General features: G+C 40.7%; 1 protein-coding gene across 1 annotated transcript in view; it reads right to left on the reverse strand.

Annotated features, from left to right (window-relative positions):
• Nucleotides 1-23002, reverse strand: part of scn1laa (sodium channel, voltage-gated, type I-like, alpha) — a 133090-nt gene that overhangs the window by 103640 nt on the left and 6448 nt on the right. The window contains exons 2-5 of the mRNA XM_034185940.1: nt 11218-11534; nt 4631-4749; nt 4291-4380; nt 4071-4199 (exon numbers count right to left, since the gene is read on the reverse strand). Of these exons, the coding sequence (XP_034041831.1) occupies nt 4071-4199; nt 4291-4380; nt 4631-4749; nt 11218-11534 (655 nt within the window). The remainder of the gene's footprint in view (nt 1-4070; nt 4200-4290; nt 4381-4630; nt 4750-11217; nt 11535-23002) is intronic.

The following is a 23002-nucleotide window of genomic DNA, read 5'->3' on the forward strand; positions in this document are numbered from 1 at the left end:
AATAACATTTACATTTACTCTGATGGACTACCCAGCAGTGGGGAATAAGTTTCATTACACTAGAAGTGTTTCAGAAAGCGATGTAACTAGGTTTAATGATGTGATTCCTTCTTTATGTTCTCTAATGCCATATACCAACACAGGGCAGAGTAGCTACCTAAACTCTGTAAGTGAGATAGAGCAGTGATTCTCAACCGGGGTGCCGCGGCACCCTAGGGTGCCGTGATCGATCGTCAGGGGTGCCGTGGGTATTTTTCATATTCGCGATTATTTTTCATATTCCCGATTACCGTGAATTATTTATTTTATCCACAAAGCGTAAAACGACTCAGAATCTGACGTCAAACATGCTGCAGCCTCGCTCTCGTCTTAAGGCGGGACAATAACAAGGAGGCTGACGGCCGATTAAAACAGTGCCATCTTCTTCAAAAGCCGTCTAAAATGCGGAGCTGTTGGTGTGTGTGTCTGTGCCTGTGTGTGTGCGCGCGCAGAGTTAACAGGCTGCAGACTGCGAGGGAGGGGGTGGGTGAGGGAGATTCCTGAATGCAGGCGCGACACGTTCAGTGCACAGCGAGCGCGGAGCAGAGAGAGGATTTTAACCCGAGTGAACGTTAACAAAACGGAAACGTGAAGCTGCCTTTACTTCTCTCTGAACTTTCTCTAAAGGCGTGATTCTGCCGTTACCGTCCTGTTCACACCATGTGTGCGTCGTATGCTGAATTTATGAGATCATGAGATGAAATAAACGGTCAAATATCTTTAAAAACATATTTAAAAAATGAGAATATATGAATGAACTGAGCCACACAAGAAAAACAATGTTCAGACGCAGAGATCACAAAAAGCAGGTGAGAACTCTGAACTTTAACAGCTGTTATTTTTCAAAGGTATTTATTTGTTCAATCTTGAGCTTAATGCAGTGTTTAAGCACAAAACGTGACTGATGAGGAGAAACAATTTCAGAAATGCAAAAGAAACAACCACAAATCAGAAAAAGTTGGGACTGTATGTAAAATGAAGATAAAAATAAAAATGTTGCACCATTCCCAGTTTCTCCACTCACAGAAGCCAAACGGTCTTCCAGAGTTGTGTAATTATACTACAATAGTAGAATATAAAGAAGGGGGAAAAAAAGACAAAAAAAAGACAATATATTCGTCAATCGCAATTATTTGTCTGACAATTAATCGTCTCCAGAAATTCCTAATCGTGACAGCCCTACTTGAGATCAGAGCGCAAAATGCTTGAGGATTTTCGAAATGCGGTGTTTTCTGTATCGATTTTCTATTGCGATAATTGGGTTTTGCGCAAAACCAGAGGTAATAGCATTATAATATTATTTTGGTTGGTGGTGTGCCGCAGGATTTTGTAAATATAAAAAGGGTGCCGCGGCTCAAAAAAGGTTGAAAATCACTGAGATAGAGTATCTCGTCAGTAGTTTTACATCCTCACTGAAGACAACTTTGGATGCTGTAGCTCCTCTGAAAAAGAGAGCCTTAAATCAGAAGTGCCTGACTCCGTGGTATAACTCACAAACTTAAAGCAGCTTAAAGCAGATAACCCGTAAGTTGGAGAGGAAATGGCGTCTCACTAATTTAGAAGATCTTCACTTAGCCTGGAAAAAGAGTCTGTTGCGCTATAAAAAAAAGCCCTCCGTAAAGCTAGGACATCTTACTACTCATCACTAATTGAAGAAAATAAGAACAACCCCAGGTTTCTTTTCAGCACTGTAGCAAGGCTGACAAAGAGTCAGAGCTCTAATGAACCGAGTATTCCTTTAACTTTAACTAGTAATGACTTCATGACTTTCTTTGCTAATAAAATTTTAACTATTAGAGAAAAAATTACTCATAACCATCCCAAAGACGTATCGTTATCTTTGGCTGCTTTCAGTGATTTCGGTATTTGGTTAGACTCTTTCTCTCCAATTGTTCTGTCTGAGTTATTTTCATTAGTTACTTCTTCCAAACCATCAACATGTCTATTAGACCCCATTCCTACCAGGCTGCTCAAGGAAGCCCTACCATTAATTAATGCTTCGATCTTAAATATGATCAATCTATCTTTATTAGTTGGCTATGTACCACAGGCTTTTAAGGTGGCAGTAATTAAACCATTACTTAAAAAGCCATCACTTGACCCAGCTATCTTAGCTAATTATAGGCCAATCTCCAACCTTCCTTTTCTCTCAAAATTCTTGAAAGGGTAGTTGTAAAACAGCTAACTGATCATCTGCAGAGGAATGGTCTATTTGAAGAGTTTCAGTCAGGTTTTAGAATTCATCATAGTACAGAAACAGCATTAGTGAAGGTTACAAATGATCTTCTTATGGCCTCAGACAGTGGACTCATCTCTGTGCTTGTTCTGTTAGACCTCAGTGCTGCTTTTGATACTGTTGACCATAAAATTTTATTACAGAGATTAGAGCATGCCATAGGTATTAAAGGCACTGCGCTGCGGTGGTTTGAATCATATTTATCTAATAGATTACAATTTGTTCATGTAAATGGGGAATCTTCTTCACAGACTAAGGTTAATTATGGAGTTCCACAAGGTTCTGTGCTAGGACCAATTTTATTCACTTTATACATGTTTCCCTTAGGCAGTATTATTAGACGGCATTGCTTAAATTTTCATTGTTACGCGGATGATACCCAGCTTTATCTATCCATGAAGCCAGAGGACACACACCAATTAGCTAAACTGCAGGATTGTCTTACAGACATAAAGACATGGATGACCTCTAATTTACTGCTTTTAAACTCAGATAAAACTGAAGTTATTGTACTTGGCCCCACAAATCTTAGAAACATGGTGTCTAACCAGATCCTTACTCTGGATGGCATTACCCTGACCTCTAGTAATACTGTGAGAAATCTTGGAGTCATTTTTGATCAGGATATGTCATTCAATGCGCATATTAAACAAATATGTAGGACTGCTTTTTTGCATTTGCGCAATATCTCTAAAATTAGAAAGGTCTTGTCTCAGAGTGATGCTGAAAAACTAATTCATGCATTTATTTCCTCTAGGCTGGACTATTGTAATTCATTATTATCAGGTTGTCCTAAAAGTTCCCTGAAAAGTCTTCCGTTAATTCAAAATGCTGCAGCTAGAGTACTGAGAGTAGCTAGAGTTCCTTCCCACTGTTGCTGTGCTTGCTCACAGGGGGTCATTTTGACCGTTGGGGTTTTTCCGTAATTATTGTATGGCCTTGCCTTACAATATAAAGCGCCTTGGGGCAACTGTTTGTTGTGATTTGGCGCTATATAAATAAAATTGATTTGATTTGACCTTTTCGTCCATTTTACACCTTGCACAATTTCTCCAGTCACAGCCACAGAAGTTTATAACTTCTTCAGAGTTGTTTGGGTGTCTTGGTGGCTTTCGTCACTTGTCTCATTCTTGTGCAGTCACTCAGTTTTTGAGAACTGTTACCCTCACACAGATGTACCATAGAGTGCCATACTGTTTGCATTTCTTCATAATTGATTTCAATAAGGTCAAAATAAAATGGTAAATGGACTGCATTTATATAGCGCTTTTCTATCTGCATCAGACGCTCAAAGCGCTTTACAAATAATGCCTCACATTGACCCCGTGTTAGGGTGTTGCCATACAAGGTGCGCACTACACACCAAGAGCAACTAGGGGATTAAGGACTTTGCCCAAGGGTCCTTAGTGATTTGCTGGTCAAGCTGGGACTTGAACCAAGGATACTGTGATCTCAAACCCAACACTTAACCACTAGACCATCACCTCCCCCAAGTGCAAGTTTTGCATTTTGCATAAGTACTCATCGTTTCATAGTGGAGTGGAGCAGAAAATAATTTTATTTCAACAAAACATCAAATCTAGGCTTGCATCTCTGATGTGCCATCTGGAAAATTGTAGTAAATTCAAGTTTTCTTCAAAAAATAACCCTCCTCTATGCCACTTCATCATGAAGCTGCATGCCCTAACTTTTTCACCAGATGGAAATGTGCACAGCTCCCCATAATCTTTTAGGCAACGATGCAAAACTTGCACAAGTGATTTCTGAGTTGAGTGTGAGGGTGGACAGTACTCACGCCATGACAATGACACTGAAATCCAGCCAGTTCCAGGGATCTCTTAGAAATGTGAACTTCCCTATACAGAACCCTCGAGCTAATATTTTAATGAGGGACTCAAATGTATATATTGCAGTGAATGTGTACCTGTTGAATACAAACAAAAAAAAGCTTGTTACTTATACAGCGTCTTCACTTTGCGCAACATATTTTGTTCAGTATTTCATGGAAAACTTACTCCACATTCTTTGTCCACTCTTCTGGTCGATTCATTGTCATGAATACACAGTTAGCTATGATCGTGCACATGATCACCCTGCTGAACAACTTGCGAGCAGTTGTCAAGGAAGCTATGGAGCTCAGAGTGGAATATATATCTTTCATGCATGATTGATGATACTTCACACAATCACAAAACACATTTGCACTGGCTACACATATTGAGGTGGTAACATAAGCAATTCATCACATTTTGCATTTGTCCACAGCCAGAGACTGGCGCACGCTAATGACCGCAGCTGAAGCTCTACACAGACATTATTCCTGCTAATCAGATTAATGCCTTGATGAAAGGATATGAGTGTACCAAAATCCAAATTGATATTCTTCGAATGAGGTTGAAGGGGCTTAGGAGATACAAGGCGGAAGCAGCGTTGAAGCGGAAGATATACTTGCCTTTGTTTAATACTATAAAGGTCTAGAGACAGAAAGAAAGAAATAGATATGCACAGAACTCTGGATCAAGAAATGAGAAGGATTACATTTGAAGGGGTTATTAGGATCGCGTGAGATTGGGTTGCTGTGTGCACATAACTCAAAAACTATTGCTCCACCTTCAGGGAATGCCACCTCGAAACAATTCTTGACTATTGTGGGGTTGGGCATAACATTAATGTGTTAGTGATGTGGCAGTACCGCATTGTGTCATTATGCAGTGTATGGTTGGCTTGAACCTGATAGGAGTCATACCCAGGGGTGCCAAAAAGGGGAGAAGAAGGAGAAGGATTCTAGGGGCCCATGATTGACATATACAATACAATTACATACATAATACAATTATAATCCTGACAAAATAATATAGGGGTGGCCAAGTAAGATTTCTTTTCACGGGGCCCAAAATCCCTGATGGTGCCCCTGTACTCCATCAAATCAACTTTATTCATCCGTTAGGAACTTCATTTGCACAGAAAGCGCCAGAGCAGAAACAAACAGAACATAACACTGTCATGGCTTTAAATGTCATGGCCCTGTTCTAGGCTTTAAATCTTATTTTGCCTCTTTCTTTAGTTCATCTCCATCTGCCCCAGCTTTGTTTTATTAATTGTTATTTTCATGATGTGGTTATTCTCTGTTCTATTTTGCTTTGTCATTGTGTTTCTTTGTTACTTTTATTCTTTGGGTATATGCTCAGTTCCGTTCTAGTTTTCTCCAGCCGGTTTATATTCACATTATGGATCTTTTAGTTATCATCTGTTTACTTTTGCTGTTTTCATTTGTGTCATTTTCTGCTTTTGCTTTCTGTTTATTATCTAGTCTTTGCTTGGTTATCTTTAGTGTATTCTTATGTCATTAGTCAGTTCCAGTTTAGTTTTGTCTCTGTGTTTACGTTCCTATCATTTCTCTGATCAGTTCTTATGTAGTTTTGTCTTTTGTACTTATTATTATCTCTTGGTTTTCTTTTAGTTCTCATGACTCATGCTCTGTTCAAGTTCCTGTTCACAGTTGTATTTTATTCTGCCCTCGGTTTCAGTTGTAGCTCGGTTCTCAGTTTTTCCCCCATAGCCATTTGTCTGTTTCCACGCCTCACCCACGCACCTGCCATCATGTTCTCGTACTTCATGTCCATCTGATTATGTTCTCACATCACTGCACCTGCCTCATGTCTTTGTTTCTCACCTTGTTTCTGTCTGCTTTGTGTTTCGATTCACTCACGCTCTCGCACCTGCTCACACAGCTTTGTCTCTTTCAGCAGTCCTCCCTTAACTATCTTGCACAGTACACTATCTTGGTCCACTAGCCACGCCCCCTTTCTAGAATCTTCGCTCCACACATGCACCTTGTTACCTAATCAGTCTGAACATGCACCTCGTTTACACCACCTGTTATTTAAGCCCTCACAGTCTCACAGCTCACTGCTAGGTTGTTGTCTTTGTACACTTTCCAGCCTTTAATCACAGTCCTGAGTTTGCCAAGCCATGTTCCGATTTCTGTTCTGTTCTCCTTGACTATGCCTCTTACCTCTCCACAGATATCCATGTTTGCTCGTGCCACAGAACCCTGCTTGTCCATGAGTACGTATCTGGCTGACCCTGCTTGTACCTCTGCCTCGCTGACTGATCACATGTGTACCGTACCAGAGCCTGGAATAAAGACCATGATTTCATTCACACCTAAGCCTAGTCTGGAAGTCTGTATTGTGGTTCCAGCCGCTCCTGGTGCCGGGCCATGTCCAGCCGCTCCTGGTGCCGGGCCATGTCCATGTCCAACACATGTCCATTCACAGATTACAATCCAAAGTTCATGAGTTCCATAATAAATACATTAAAAACCTTAAATAGATTAAAACAAAGGTCAATCACACTAGCCCTCAGCTACAGTTTAGTGTAGCAATCAGCTGTTTAACAGGTGCATGGAGGTGGGGAGGAAGCTGGAGGTGGCCCTCTTTGTCCTCAGTGGGAGCGATCTGTACCTGTGCCGTGAGGGCAGCAGAGTATAGTGAGGGTGCAGGGTTTGAGAGGGGTCAGTGGAGCTCTGGTTGCCTTTCCTCAGAACTCTGGTATTGTAGATGGTGGTGAGTGACTGCTGTTCCTGACCAGTGATTTTGCTGCTAATTTTGATCATTCTATTAACAGTGTTGCGGTGAGTGAGAGTAAGTGAACCAAACCAGGCGGTGATGATGAATGTGAGGATGGGTTCAGTGAAACATTTATAAAAAATGGTGAGAATGGACTGGTGAATCTGAAGTTTTTGGATCTTATGGAGAAAAAAGAGGCGCTGTTGGCATTTTGAAAAAAATGTGTTCAGTATTGAGTTGAAATGTAAATTTATGATCGATTATGGAGCCGAGATATTTATATGAATGGACTGTTTTGATTATTTCATTGTTGACTGTGAGTGAACAATGTGAGCCTTTGTCCCACACCAATAAGGCTTTAAAAGAATAATAGAAAGAAGACAGAGTATTTGAGATTTCATGAAGATCAGGAGTCAGAAGTTAATTTTCATGGAGGGATATTAAAAAGAGGGAATATGTTAAAATACCGGAGTCAGTGGGAGCTGAACATGGAGAATTCAATACAAAAATAGCGACCAAAGTGCAAGTTGGGGGGTATCACACGTGTATCTTAAATTATGTACAAATGTAGTAATGTATTCATGAATTTATGAAGATATATTTCAACATACATGAACATTCTCAACATGTTTTATGGCATAAATAGCTTTCCCTGTATATGCAAATAATGGCAAAACCTATCTCGAGTCATTGAACTTTCTTGCACTGTTGTGTGGGCCGCTGAAGAGGAGGTACTGCTGGCCCACCACCACCAGAGGGCGCCCTGCCTGGAGTGCGGGCTCCAGGCACCAGAGGGCGCTGCCGCATCATGGGAGTAATCTGGGTGACAGCTGTCACCCATCACCAAACACAGCTGTTTCCACTCAGCACCGAGGTATATCAGGAGGACGGCGTCTCCACCTCAGTGCCGAGATATCACCTAAGACCAAGGTAGTATTCTCTGCAGGTATACGTTGCATTATTACTTAAGACTGTCAAAACTGTTTTTCAGGACTGGTGACTACTAAGAACCTTATTCCTTGGATAAGTACTCACCTTCCTGCTGAACTTTGTCAAGAGGTGGAGACGGCTTCTCCCCTCTCTGTAACTGGGTGCGTTCATCCACTCCTGTGTGTTGTTGCTCTCTCCTGCCAGCAGTACCGGATCCGACGAGCGGAGGCAGTGGCCACCTGGGAAGTCGGGACTTGGCGGTTCCAGTATTTCCAGGGTTCGGTGGCAGAGGAGATCTGGGTGGTTCCGGTTCGACTGAGACGGACGTCTCCTACCTTCGAGCCTGCCCACACGACACCAGCGGATTCGACCCTAAATTGTGTTTGTTGTATTACTCTTGCTTGTTCAGTAGTAAATCTTGTTATTTACTTTCTCCATTGTCCGTTCATTGCGCCCCCTGTTGTGGGTCCGTGTCCCAACACTTTCACAACATGCACATTTGCACGTACAGTAGTGTTCAGAATAATAGTAGTGCTATGTGACTAAAAAGATTAATCCAGGTTTTGAGTATATTTCTTATTGTTACATTGGAAACAAGGTACCAGTAGATTCAGTAGATTATCACAAATCCAACAAGGCTATGAAATTGGGCTATTAGTAAAAAAAAAGTAGAAAAGGGGGTGTTCACAATAATAGTAGCATCTGCTGTTGACGCTACAAACTCAAAACTATTATGTTCAAACTGCTTTTTTAGCAATCCTGTGAATCACTAAACTAGTATTTAGTTGTATAACCACAGTTTTTCATGATTTCTTCACATCTGCGAGGCATTCATTTTGTTGGTTTGGAACCAAGATTTTGCTCATTTACTAGTGTGCTTGGGGTCATTGTCTTGTTGAAACACCCATTTCAAGGGCATGTCCTCTTCAGCATAAGGCAACATGATCTCTTCAAGTATTTTGACACATCCAAACTGATCCATGATACCTGGTATGCGATATATAGGCCCAACACCATAGTAGGAGAAACATGCCCATATCATGATGCTTCCACCACCATGCTTCACTGTCTTCACTGTGAACTGTGGATCAGGATTGTTTGTAGAGCTGGCTGCCCATGTAAACTGAGTGATCGGGGGAGAAGGGCCTTAGTCAGGGAGGTGATTAAGGACCCAATGGTCACTCTGTCAGAGCTCCAACAGTCTTCTATAGAGAGAGGAGAACCTTCCAGAACAGTGGTGTCCAAAGACATTCCAGAAAGGGCCAAGAGGGTGCAGGTTTTCTTCGTAACCCACTGACTCCAGCAGGTGGCGTCACTGATGAGCTCATCCCATCTGCTCAAAGTTATGTTAATCAGTGAAATCACCTGCTAGAGTCAGTGGCTGCAAAGAAAACCCTCTTGGCCCTTTCTGGAACATCTTTGGACACCACTGTTCAAGAAGGACAACCATCTCTGCAGCAATCCATCAATCAGGCCTGTATGGTACAGTGGCCAGACGGAAGCCACCCCTAAGTAAAAGGCACATGGCAGACAAAGATTGAACACTTTGGTGTGAATGCCAGGTGTCATGTTTGGAGGAAACCAGGCACCATCCTTACAGTGAAGCATCATGCTGTGGGGGTGTTTGTCAGTGGCAGGAACTGGGAGACTAGACAGGAATGAGGGAAAGATGAATGCAGCAATGTACACAGACATCGCGCTCTTGACCTCAGACTGGGGTGACGGTTCATCTTTCAGCAGGACAATGACCCTAAGCAAACAGCCAAGATATCAAAGGAGTGGCTTCAGGACAACTCTGTGAATGTCCTTGAGTGGCCCAACCAGAGCCCAGACCTGAATCTGATTGAACACCTCTGGAGAGATCTGAAAATGGCTGTGCACCGACACTCCCCATCCAACCTGATGGAGCTTGAGAGGTGCTGCAAAGACAAATGGGTAAAACTGCCCGAAGATAGGTGTGCCAAGCTTGTGGCATCATATTCCAGAAGACATAAGGCTGTAATTGCTGCCAAAGGTGCATCAAAAATGTATTGAGCAAAGAGTGTGAATACTTTTAATAATTTTTAATTTGCAAAAATTAAAAAAAAACTTTTTTCATGTTGTAAATATATTTTTTTCACAATAAAATGTGGAAAACATATTGAGCATAGAGTATGATGAATACGTATGTACATGTAATTTCTTAGTTTTTCGTTTTTAATAAATTTGCAAAAAAAGAGAAAAAAACAAAAAACACTTTTTTCATGATGTCATTATGGGGTGCTCTGAGTAGAGTTTTGAAGGAAAAAAATTTATTCCATTTGGAATAAGGCTGTAGCACAACAAAATGTGGAAAAGTATTGAGTGTGAATACTTATGTACCGTAATTTCTTAGTTTTTGTTTTTAATAAATTAGCAAAAATTAAAAAAAAAATTCATGTTGTCATTATGGGGTGTTGTGAGTAGAATTTGAAGGAAAAAATGAATTTACTCCATTTTGGAATAAGGCAGTAGCACAACAAAATGTGTAAAAAGTGAAGCACTGTGAACACTTTCTGCATGCACTGTATACCAGTTAAAACATTATTTTCTGACTCCTGTTGATAGATATCAGGAAATTCTTCAGATCAAGCAGAGACAGGAAGCAGTAAGGAGAGGTGAGGATCAGGGAAATTAGACTATAGGTATCTGACTATAGGTTTCTTGCTTCAAAGGTATGTGCAAGAAAGTTCAATGACTTGAGTTAGGTTTTGTCATTATTTGCATTTCCAGGGTATGCCATAAAACATGTTGAGAATGTTCATGTGGCAACTTATCCATGTTGCCACATGTGGAAAAAGTTTAAAGAGCTCACAAGGAGCAGCTGAAAAAAAGTTCTTGCTGTCCTTTCATCGAAAACAATGGAACATCTGGTGTACCTGCTGCCACATACAATCAACATGTGAATGCGGCATAAATTACAAACAAAACAGGTCTGCCAAACCCATAGAAACACTTCAAAAGTAGCCCAATTCCACTGGAAAACTATGAACCTGGCAACACTAGCTGTATATACACAGATACACAGAATGTGTACACTTAGCTTGAAGTTGCTTTTACACTTTGGAATAGAGAAACATTCTTTTCCTGGTATTAACAATCTAAATGAATCCACAGTCAAATAAATCAGGTGCAGAGGCAAGTGCCCTCGTCAAAAGGATCGCCTTGCCGCTTTGAGTTAGGTATGCAAACAGAACTGCCAACAGAATCCTCACCCTTTGGGTCATGGCAGGGTTAAAACTTAATTATAGCTGCTCTCTCTCTCTCTCTCTCTCTCTCTCTCTCTCACTCACTGCATGATTTAAAGTGCACATTAGTGTAGAAATCCTTAATCACATTTTGCATGTTGGTGATGAAGGTCACATCACATTCAAAGACCACATTTGTTTCTGGATTTCACCTTTCAAAATCAGTCAAACCTACTTTCTGATTTCTGTAGTAAGGATCCAGGTCCTCCAGTGGTGTTGACACCATTCCTTTAGGAATATCCCCATAGAGAAGGGGGAGACACTTGCCCGCTTCCAGGTCACTGTTGGGCTTACGGTCTTCCTCATCCTTGTGCTTTTTCTTTTCTCCCTTTGGCTTCTTGGCGTTCTTCTCATTGATCCGTTCCTCGATGGCAGCGAGGGACTCGCGACTGAACGGACGGAAGCTGTCTGGTCCTGGTGGTACAAGCAACTGTGCCATGTTTTCATCCTGTACCTTCAGTGTGAACAGATAACCTCCTGCATGAGAAAAGCCTGAAGAGAGGAGATACAGAACTCTAATTAGACTGTCCACACTGGAATGGTCAGCTTTCAAACAATGACATGAGAAGGGGGCTCTGCACATTCAATTCTCTTGGTTATAATTAGATCTAAATGATCTTCCGCAGACAAGACAGTGATAATTTCAGGTGAGGTTCTTGCTTCTCAATCGCAGCTCTAAAAAAAGGGTCAGTTTTTCCCGCAGAGTCTGAGATAAAGCTGTGAGAGGAAAAGATTCATCCTGCTAATAGGCCTAACTGGTATGATGTGTCATCCAGATATATGTGGAATTAAATATGAATGCACTGCAGACAGCACTGCTGCTCGCTGTGTGCAGCGCCGCCGTGAACCTCTGCCTCATCTGAGAAGAATATTCTAACAGAATACTTTCACACTTGGTGTGTGATGAAAAAAAACCAAACCAAAATCAATCATGGAATCAATCACGGTGATGCAACACTGTCAACAACAGAAGACCCGCCCCCTCGGGTGTGGGGTGGTGGGTGGTTTGGAGGCTGACTGTTAATCCAGTGCACATGATTTTCAAATTTAATGGATTGTGGATTATTCTTCAGAGGTTTTGCTCCATATTGACAGCCTGAATTGTTGATTCAAGACAAGACAATATGACTCCCTTTCAAATTTCAGTAATCTTTTGCTTGGCCTGAGACCTATCTCTCAACTCAATTTTATTGAAATCCGTTCATGTCCTTCCTGCTGCACAATTAACTGACTGACTGACTGGTAAATGGCAAAGAAATTATAACTGTTGAATTTTACATTCTCATCTACACAACATCTGCTGCCTTCTCTTTAACATTGACACAAAATTGTGTTGTCTCTTTGCATACAAAGAAAATTTCTACTTCTCATACCCTTTTGGTGTCCCCTCTTTAAAAGTTGGAAAACTGCTGATGCCCCATTCTCAAAAGAATGATTTAATATTCATCAGATGTTTGTAGTGTTAAGGAAAATAGTAACAAAGAAATCCTTTTACTTGATGTTTTCGGCGTACATTGTCTTCATCACAGAAGTCTAAAATGATTTGAATCAGGCTGAATTTTTTCTTATACCAGTGAATTTTTTCCTGTGTAACTCCAATCATATTTTACAAATTCAACATGTGTGTATGTGTGTGTGTGTGTTGGGGGTTATTGTACTGGTCAATTTAAAAAAATTGTCTATTACCTCCACCAACAAAGTTGAAGGAGGTAATGTTTTTGCCGTTTGTTTTTTGTTTGTGAACAGCTTGGAGCCCACAATTTTTCATGTATCATTATGAAATTTTTAATTCAGATTCATATTCTGATGGGCAAGAACTGATTCAATTGTCAAGGTCACAGGTCAAAGGGCAAAGTCAGGAAAAAGCTTGGAAAATCCCTCTCTTTAACATTGAACAAATTTTCAAAAATTCATAGCCCTGTTAAAAAAAGATCAAATTTCTTTCATATTTGAGAGCGTTATATGTAGGATGGTATCCTTTATTGACTGACAACGTTTGATTCAGATCTGATCCAGACTACAGATTGTGTGGCCATTTAAATTTAACATTGAAAATCCCACTTAATGTATATTTGACATTATATCTTAATCAAACATGCCCCAATCACTCTCATATTTGAAAGTGAGCTGCAGACTGTCACTCACTATCGCCTGGCAAAGTTTGATCTGGATCTGATCCGGATTGTGGATGTTGTGGACATTTAAATTTAATATTGAAAAGCCCATTTGGTGTACATTTTACATTATATCTCAATCAAAAGTGCCTCAATCACTCTCATTTGTGACAATGAGGTGCAAACTGGTACTCTCAATGAAAAGACTAACTTTGATCCGCATTGCGGATTTAGTGTTATGTTTCGGACGCGGTCGGTGCACCGACCCAGTGTTTGACAGGACCCAGCATGAAATAAGCAGAGCACGGTTCAAAGGATAACAGAATTTAATAAACATAACAGTGAGATGCAGTGCTTAACAACTAAAAAAGTCCGCGATCTGGTGAGGTGGAAACACGGCGCGCTCTTAACAGCGCAAACGGTCCGGAGCCACAGCAGTTCGGACACAGGGACCCCACCGACACCCACAGGTGGCCGCGACAAACCGAGTCTGTGAAGAAAGAAAACATGGAGGTGAGTCCAACTCCACACAGAGAGACACAACTCAAAGGTGCACGCAATCAGCAAACACTTCCTGGCTTAAATCTATACATCAGCTTCTCACCCTGCAGGCACAGAACAACTCAGTTCAAATCTCCACTGCAGCAGAAGCTGATTAGACAATTAGCATAATGTGACAGCTCACTAACACAAGGTGTGAGGGACACCAAATCCACTGTCATTACTTCATAAAAGTCGGTCTCTGCGTCCGTAATGGTGAGATTGTTCTCCTGACGTCGATCTCACACGTCTGCTCACAAGGTCGAGTCTCTGCAATCACACACTGTGCATTCAAGGTTTAAATGCAGCAATCTCTGATTAAGACAAAATACACCACAGCTGTGAGTCCTGATGACCTGCATGTGAAAACAAGCCTCAGGTGTTCAGGGTCAGGTCCTAATGCTCAGCCACTCAGTCCTGAATGCATACCACCTGGTGGGAGAAACAGAAAACAAAAACCAAGCCAGCCAACACCCCAGCCCACAACATTTAGTGGATAGTTGATTATTTTAACATTGAAAAGCCCTTTTGATCGATAATTTGTATTATAGTTTATCTTATGAAAAGCCACTTCTAAAGGACTTTGACCTTTACATTGTTTTCCAAGGTCAAAATTTGGAAACTGGAAACTAGTTGCGGAGGTTTGTGCTCTACGCGCACGGTGCTCTCGTTTAATCAGTTTTGTAACATGTAGTTATGTTTATTTTATAAGTAAAACATATATTTCTAAATATGTCAGAGTTTTTGTTTGTTTTTTGGTTTTGGCTGTCTGCTCAACCCCAGCAGACCTGCTACTGAACCCCACTGCACTGAAAAAATGCTACTTTGGATCAACTTAAAAAAAATGATGTAATTTGTTACAGCTAATTTTTTTCGTTTTCTCACAATGTATATTTATGATTTTGTAAAGTGATTCCAGCAGATTTAAACTGGAAACCACAATTTCCCATTAGACCAATGTAAATAAGTACTTTGAATGAAGTGCACCGTGTTTCACTCTTTTCAGTGTGGGATCTGGCACAGGTTTGTCACTTCAGGTTCCTTCCTGAAGCAACTCCAATTCTACAGTGGTTCCTAAGTGGTCTCCCAGCCCAGTCCTAATCAGAAAATGCTCTGCTTCATTTCTGAGATCTGACTGGATCAGGTGTGCAATTTACAGGACAAAATCACATTCTGAAGTGTGTCAGTGCTGGAAAGACATGACAGGTTTGTTTTTCCAAGGAACTGTCCGCATTCGAACTGAATGTTTGTATCTACTGGTTGGGTATGACAGTACTGCTTCAGTGTATATGGTTTATGATGGTATAGTATGTTATGTTCTGATATTTCACCCCCAATCTCACAACCAAGTTGTTGCATTTTCATGCAAACGGCTCACTTTGATCGAATGTAAAGCTGTGTGATGAGTCAGACACCCCTTTGCATCACTGTGTGACACATGGGGAAACACTAACCATAACCTTAACCTTAACTATCACCAAATCATAGATGAATGTTCCCTGATCACACAGAGTGAAACAGATCTGTGTGATGTCAGGGAGAAATTAGAGAGCTGTCAAAAAATTTGACTTCCCACTCTTCACTAAGTGACACCACAGGGGCCCCTAACTGAAAGGGGCACTGACCCATCATAAAAATATGACACGTTGGGAGTGAGAATGTGGCAGTCCATGAACGACGAACCACAAAAACATCAAGCCAACGGCAGGCACGAACGAACCCACTGTGACCGTGTCGTGCATGTGACTATGTCATGCACAGTGAACACAGTGCGAGCAGCTGCCCCACATCACACCGCTGACGTGGAGAACAATAAAATAAAAACCAGCTGTATAATTAGTGAACATCATTGGGTTGATATAAATAATAAATGAAAGGGACGCAATAAAGAACCCCGCGATTAAATAACCTGGTAATGAAAAATAAATGCCACCCACGGGATTCGAACCTGCAATTTATGAAAGCTCAGAATACCAGATGGAAACGTTACCACTGCACTACAATCACTGTCTTATAACAGGAGCATGAAATCAACAAGCAGATAACGTATTTTTTAAAAAAAAAGAAAAAAGCGCCCTGATAACTGACCAACAGCATTTGTTTACGGCAACTTTCTGCTGATACCTGACTGAAAGTAGCATATTTGTCGCACTCTTGGCTGTCATATAGTCCCTGCACACTCACATGCGACATGCGTGTCGGGGCCGGTCTGTCAGACAGATGTGACATTCAGATCGTCTGCTGCGTGTCCACATGAACTGATGGTCCATTTCTCCAGCCCGTCGCAAAAGTGATATATGTTTTTATGTATTTCCACATTAGGACAGCAAGCAGACACGTGCGTGTCCGTCAACGCACGTACATGTTCTGCAGCTGTGATGTACAGGACCAGAGATGTCTCACAGCTGTTGGCAGCCAGCCACACCCCCCTGTCCGTTCAGCACACAGACCAAGATGTCACTCTGTCATCAGATGAGAGGCACCTCGCCTGAGGGAGGCGCGCGAACCACACACACGCACGTGTGGGGGGAGAGGGAGCGCACGAAACACACACATACATGTTGTGGGGAAGCCGACACTGGCACACCACATGCATACTTGGCAACTTGACATAAAGTGATCGTCTGCTGACTGTTTTCCATGCTAACCAGCGCGAATGGCCACGCATGTTCTAAGTGCCAAGCGAGCGGTGTAGATGTTTGTGTGTGTCCACCTGAATTTGGCCGACACCTGCCATGAGAGGGTTTGAATGGGCTCTCACAGAGCACCACTCTGGTCTTTTCACGACCGCTGGTGTGCGCAAATACAGTAGTTGTAGCAACAGGTGTATGAGGCGTTGGAGGCAGCTACAATTTACATGTATTGCATATGACTCCTCCTTCATCTGCACTCATGCGCATTCAACCACATCGTACTATGTGTGAAGGTGCCTAAGCTTAGTGTGCTCAGCTGCTCCAGAGCTATGAGCTGGGTTACAGCACGATAGATATGGAAAAACACATACAGGGCAGGTGATCTCCAGGTCCAGGTTGGTGAACCTGGTTTAGAGGATGTGCTGAAGGTGTGTGTGTGTTTTTGTGGACCATTAATCCCTTTTCAAACATTGTGGGAAGTGAACTGCAGTTTGCTCACCTACACACACCCCATTACATTGAAGTAAGTAAGTAAGTAAGTAAGGTTATTTATATAGCACCTTTCAAGATAGAAATCACAAAGTGCTTCACATAAGAACAAAGAAATTAAAAGCAGACAAGAAACATAGAACCATAAACTAGGTAAAAGCCAGCCTATACAAAAGGGTCTTAGCTTCACTTTAAATGTTTCAACAGAGTCCCACGGAGCGTAGGTCAAAGGCAGTGCATTCCACATTCCACATTGAAGAACTACAGACAAGCTTTGCAAGATTCAGTACCAGGGTCAGAACCAGGTAAAGTAAATAACCACACCTTCTAACTCACTAACTACTGGGCGAGCAAATGAAATATCATTCAATTTAATATTTAAAATTGGTAAAGGAGAGCTGTGTGATTCTTATGACAGTGATCGTGACATGTATCACCACTATCTCAGGTTTTAGTTAGCAAAACAGTGAAATCCATTCGATATCACCAGGTCAAAATACAAAAGGACAACTCAGCATTCTTTCAAACAACAACAACCATAATATCAGAAACTTCACAGCTCTGGTCCTCAGCCAGGAGGTAAGGGTACACTAGCATGTTTGCCCATGTGGACCAACAGGCTCCAGATTGGGTAGTCTTTATAAAATAGGTAGCTGACATTTTCCAAGGGTGGTAATAAATTTTGCAAAATTTCTACAATGATTAGAATGGCGTATGAGTCCAGAATGTAATTATCACCTCCATTGTTCACTGTTGTTACATAATATCTACAACCCCAATTCCATGAAGTTGGGATGTGTATAAAATGTAAATAAAAACAGAATACATGATTGCAATCCTCTCAACCTATATCAATTGAATACACCACAAGACAAGATATTTAATGTTCAAACTGATAAAATTATGTTTTTGTGCAAATACTTGCTCATTTTGAAATGGATGCTGCAACACGTTTCAAAAAAAGCGGGGACAGTGGTATGTTTACCACCTGTGTTACATCACCTTTCCTTCTAATAACACTCAATAAGTGTTTGGGACTGAGGACACTCCTAATTGGGTATAAAAGAAGCATCCCCAAAGTCCTCAGTCATTCACAAGCAAAGATGGGGTGAGGATCAATCACTTTATAAAAAACTGCATGAAAAAATAGTCCACAGTTTAAGAAAAATGTTTCTCAATGTTCAATTGCAAGGAATTTAGGGATTCCATCATCTGACAGTCCATAATATAATCAGAAAATTCAGAGAATCTGGAGAACTTTCTAAATGTAAAGCGACAAGGCCGAAAACCAACATGAATGCCCATTGACCTTCGATCCCTTAGGTGGCACTGCTTTAAAAACTGACATCATTGCTGTAAAGGATCTTACGTAGTGGGCTCCGGAACACTTCAGAAGGACCATTGTCAGTGTAACACAGTTTGTCGCTACATCTACAAGTGCAAGTTAAAACTCTACCATGCAAAGTGACAGTCATATATCAACAACATCCAGAAATGCTGTTGCCTTCTCTGTGCCCAAGCTCATTTGAAATGGACAGGCACAAAGTGGAAAAGTGTGCTGTGGTCAGATGAGTCCACATTTCAACACTGTTTTTGGAACATCATGGATTTTGTGTCCTCTGGACAAAAGAGGAAAAAGACCATTCAGAATGCGTGCTAGTGCCTAGCATGGACAACTTACACATCTGTGATGGCACCATCAATGCTGAAAGGTACATCCAGGTTTTGGAGCACACATGCTGCCATCCAAGCAACGTCTTTTTCAGGGACGTCCCTGCTTATTTCAGCAAGACAATGCCAAGCTGCTGAGCCCTTGTTTTTCCCCATTTCATGGTCACCCGTCTGCTTTGTCTTTGATTTATTAGTAATTATTTTCATCATGTTTTATTCTGTCATGTTTTCCTTGTCACTTGTTCTTTTTGTTTTACTAGTTATATTATTTTCATCATATGGTTATTCTCAGTCCTGTTTTGGTTTGTCACTTTGTTTTCTTTGTTACTTTCATCATGTGTTTATTCTACATCCTAATTTTGCTTTGTCACATTCTTTCCTTGTTACTTTTATACTTGGGCCATGTTTCAGTTCCATTCTATCAGTGTGTGTTTTCATGGTTTATCATTTAGTTATCGTTTGCCTATTTTTGCTGTTCTCATTTCTGTTTGCACTTTGTCAGGTTTTGTTTCTTTTCTACTTAGAGTTCATATCTGTTCCAGTTTAGTTTTGTCATTGTGTTCAATTTCTTATTATTCTCTGAGCAGTTTTTATCTAGTTTATCTCTGCTGCTTTTCTGTCCTGTTAAGTCTGTCTCGCCAGTTCATGTTTAGTCTAGTTCTCATGTTCATGTCTGATTCCTGTTCACGTAATATTATTCAGTTGTAGCTTAGTTTTGTTTTTGCCTCTTGTTCCCACTCCACATCCTGCCTGCTTTCATGTCCTCGTCTCATGCTCAGTATTTATGTTCACTTCACGTCCTGCATGCATGTTTTTCTCTCTTTAACTCTGCTCGCTTGTGTTTTCTCTCACTCACTCTGTGCACTGTTCGCCATATTTGTCTTTTTTCACTCACCTTGTGTTGTCCTACCTCATGTCTTGCACAATGTAGTATCTTTGTTCACTAGCCACGCCCCCTTCTTGATTGTTCCTCACGTGCACATTGTTAACTCCTGTCTTATTTAATCTCCAACCAGCTACCACACCCTTGCTCGTTTGTTGTCTTTGCACACTACCAGCGCTGTGTTAGTCCTGTTTTTGATTAGCCATGTATCCAGATCTGCTTTGTGTTTTTTGAGTGCGCCTTTTGCCTCGCCCATGATGTCTGTGTCTGCTCGTGCCTTTGAACCCTGCTTGCCATGACTGCATTTTTGCCTGACCCTGTTTGATCACTGTGTACCAAACCAGAGCCTGTATAAAGACTATGATTTTTCTACATCCAGCTAGTCCGAGAGTTTGCATTTTGGGTCCTAACTCTTTGGGTGCCTGATAGCCACATTCTGCAGTGTTACAACAGTGTGGCTTCGTAGTAAAAAGTGGGTACTAGACTGACCAGCCTGCAGTCCAGACCTGTCGCCCATGAAAATGTGTGGCACATATAAGCGCAAAATACGTCAACTGAGACTCCGGATGTTGAACAACTGAAGTCAAACATCAAGCAAGAATAGGAGCGAATTCTACCGACTAAGCTCCAACAATTAGTGTCCTCAGTTCCCAAACACTATTGAGTGTTGATAAAAGGAAAGGTGATGTAACACAGTGGTAAACATACTACTGTCCCAGCTTTTTTGAAAGTGTTGCAGGCATCCATTTCAAATGAGCAAATATTTGCACAAAAACAATAAAGTTTATCAGCTGGAACATTAAATATCTTGTCTTTGTGGTGTATTCATTGAATATAGGTTGAACAGGATTTGCAATCATATATTATGTTTTTATTTACATTTTACGCAACAGCTCAACTTCATTGGAATTTGGGTTGTATAATTGCTCCAAACATATTCGTCTATCAACATTATGTTTTGGTGGCATTCATCCTGACCCAAAATACATAAGCATACCAAACAGCAACTATCAGCTGGGGCATCCCACTTGGTCAAGGGATCACTTGTCCGAAGGTTCAAGTCAATAAATTAATATATTTTGATATCAAGTTTCAGTAGGCTTCACTACTGGCTGATACTTACATGTGCTTTTCATTTCAATTAAAAACGTCTTTCATTCATCTGTGAGAGTGAATGATACTTTAATAAAAACATGTCATTTTGTTTTTAACTTCGTTGGTTATAAAGATGCACTGTATAATGTAAATGTCATACACAATATTCCGTAATTAAAACTTTGGCATTTAATTAAAATGGCAATTATCCAGCCTTCACAGGTGACTCTGTGAATTGTGATGTTTGGCAATTTGGAGTAAATACACACACAGACTACTGAACCTTCGGACAAGGAACTTTCGGATAGTGAACCCTTCCCATGCCAGCTCTCCCCAGTTTCTCCGTAATCAAAGGAACACACATGCTTGTACACATGCACGCACGCACGCACGCACACAGAGGCCACTTGACTTTTAATATAAATGATTTACCGCCCCCAGCTGGAATGGCGTGTGAATCCAGAATGTAATTATCAATGTCCAATCCCATTGTGCACTATTGTTACTTAATATCGCTAATTCTCCAAAATATTATCAATGTTCCGTTTTCATGGCACTCACCCTTGACCAAAATAAATAAGCATACCAAATGGCAAATGTCAGCTCTCCCCAGTTTCTCCGTGATCAAAGTACACACATGCATGCACTTGTGCGTATGTATGTGGCCTCTGTGTACATATATTAACAGAGGCCACTTGGCTTTTAATATATAGAAGAGTTCAGTTATCCTAGATGGGATTATAATGATGGACAATTTTTTCTTCACAGAAAAGTCTTCAGATTTAAATGAAAGGTTTTCCCTCTTTCATATAAAAAAGGTGAATAACCTAATGATTATTCTGACAAACACACACACACACACACACACACACACACACACACACACACACACCACACACACACACACACACACAAACACACACACACACACACACACAACACACACTATCTTCCACCGCTTAGTCCAATCAAGGGTTGCGGGGGCTGGAGCCAATCCCAGCAGGCATAGAGCATGAGGCGGGGGTAACCCAGGACAGGACGCCAGTCCGTCACAGGGCCACAAACAGACAACAAAAACACATTCACACCCACTTGCACACTACGGACAATTTAAAGATTCCAATCCACCTAACCCGCAGTCTTTGGATGGGGAGGAAACCGGAGCACCCGGAAGAAACCCATGCAAACATGGGGAGAACATGCAAACTCCACACAGAAAGGCCACAGCCTGTGTGGCCACAGGCCTTTCAGTGCAAACCACTCTGCCACCGTGCTGCCCTATTCTGACAACATGATAATGATAATAATAATAATAATAATAGTTAATAAATAACATATCAATAAGCAGCAGGAGTGTAGATGTCTGTTTTTGTCTGAAGAGGGACCCCTTTGCTCTCTCTGTAATAGTGCTCCACCAGAATTTTGCCTTGCACAACACCCCTGACACAAAACAAACTTAATAATGGATTTTGCACAATATGAACCTTTTAAATAAAAGAAAACATAACTGCCGAAAACAATCCCAAGATTTTCAATATAAATTTGTAAACTACATGTTACTAAATGTTATAAAGTCGCTGTAAAATAAAATACAGGCTGTAATTGTGTTTGTTATAATGTCTACAAAGGTAGCAGAAGGTTGAAATTAGTTAAAAAGGAAAATAGTATTTCATTTTATTACTGGTTTACTGTAACATTAGCATTAGTGATGCCACAAACAATTTTATAGTACTCTGCAAAGGTTTTAGGCATCCGAGTATAATAAAAAATAACATTTGATGCCCCCCCCCCTTTTTATTGGCATGTCAACCAAACTCAGTTCCAACAAAAGTGAATATGTAAGCTATATTTTTTAATTATATAATAATAAAATAATAATAAGTAATAATAACACAACAATAACTTCTTTGTAAGTGACTGACCATTAGAATACCACACAAACACGTTTGCAAATGATCATTCAATATAAAAAGTATCATTTTTCCTAAAAACCAAATAGAATCTAATTTTCATATTGATTATTATTAAATTTGAAATTCATCACACATTTCATTTGTTTATGTTTATCAGGTTTTCATATTAATTTTTAATGCTTTATGAGTGCAGAAAACCCTTCTGATTTGTCAGTGTGCATCTTTTTAAAGTCTGTTGTACTTGACCATACTGACCCCCCACCAACCCCCGCCCATTGTAAGCCTGTTTATATCCGTGAGGACAAATGTCTAATAGTCTGTGTTGTTTTCTGTGTGAATTTGTGTCCGAAAAAAAAGGGAATAAATAGGATAATATTGTAGATAACAAAAATAATGCTTGATTTCTGAGAACAAATAAAATAAAGGTCACTCTAACCTGACATGACTAGCTACTAAAGACAGCCATCATCATTTTCCCCCACCTCATTACAACGACTTGAATATGAGCTGCCTCTTTGAAGCTCAAATACGGTCCACTTCAGCTTATATGCATCCTGTCACATCGCAACCTTGTGCTGAAATAACCTACGAACAACGCATTTGTTTCTCCCAAAGGTCAACA

Source organism: Thalassophryne amazonica, chromosome 14 (assembly GCF_902500255.1).
Source record: "Thalassophryne amazonica chromosome 14, fThaAma1.1, whole genome shotgun sequence".
Classification (NCBI taxonomy): Eukaryota; Metazoa; Chordata; class Actinopteri; order Batrachoidiformes; family Batrachoididae; genus Thalassophryne; species Thalassophryne amazonica.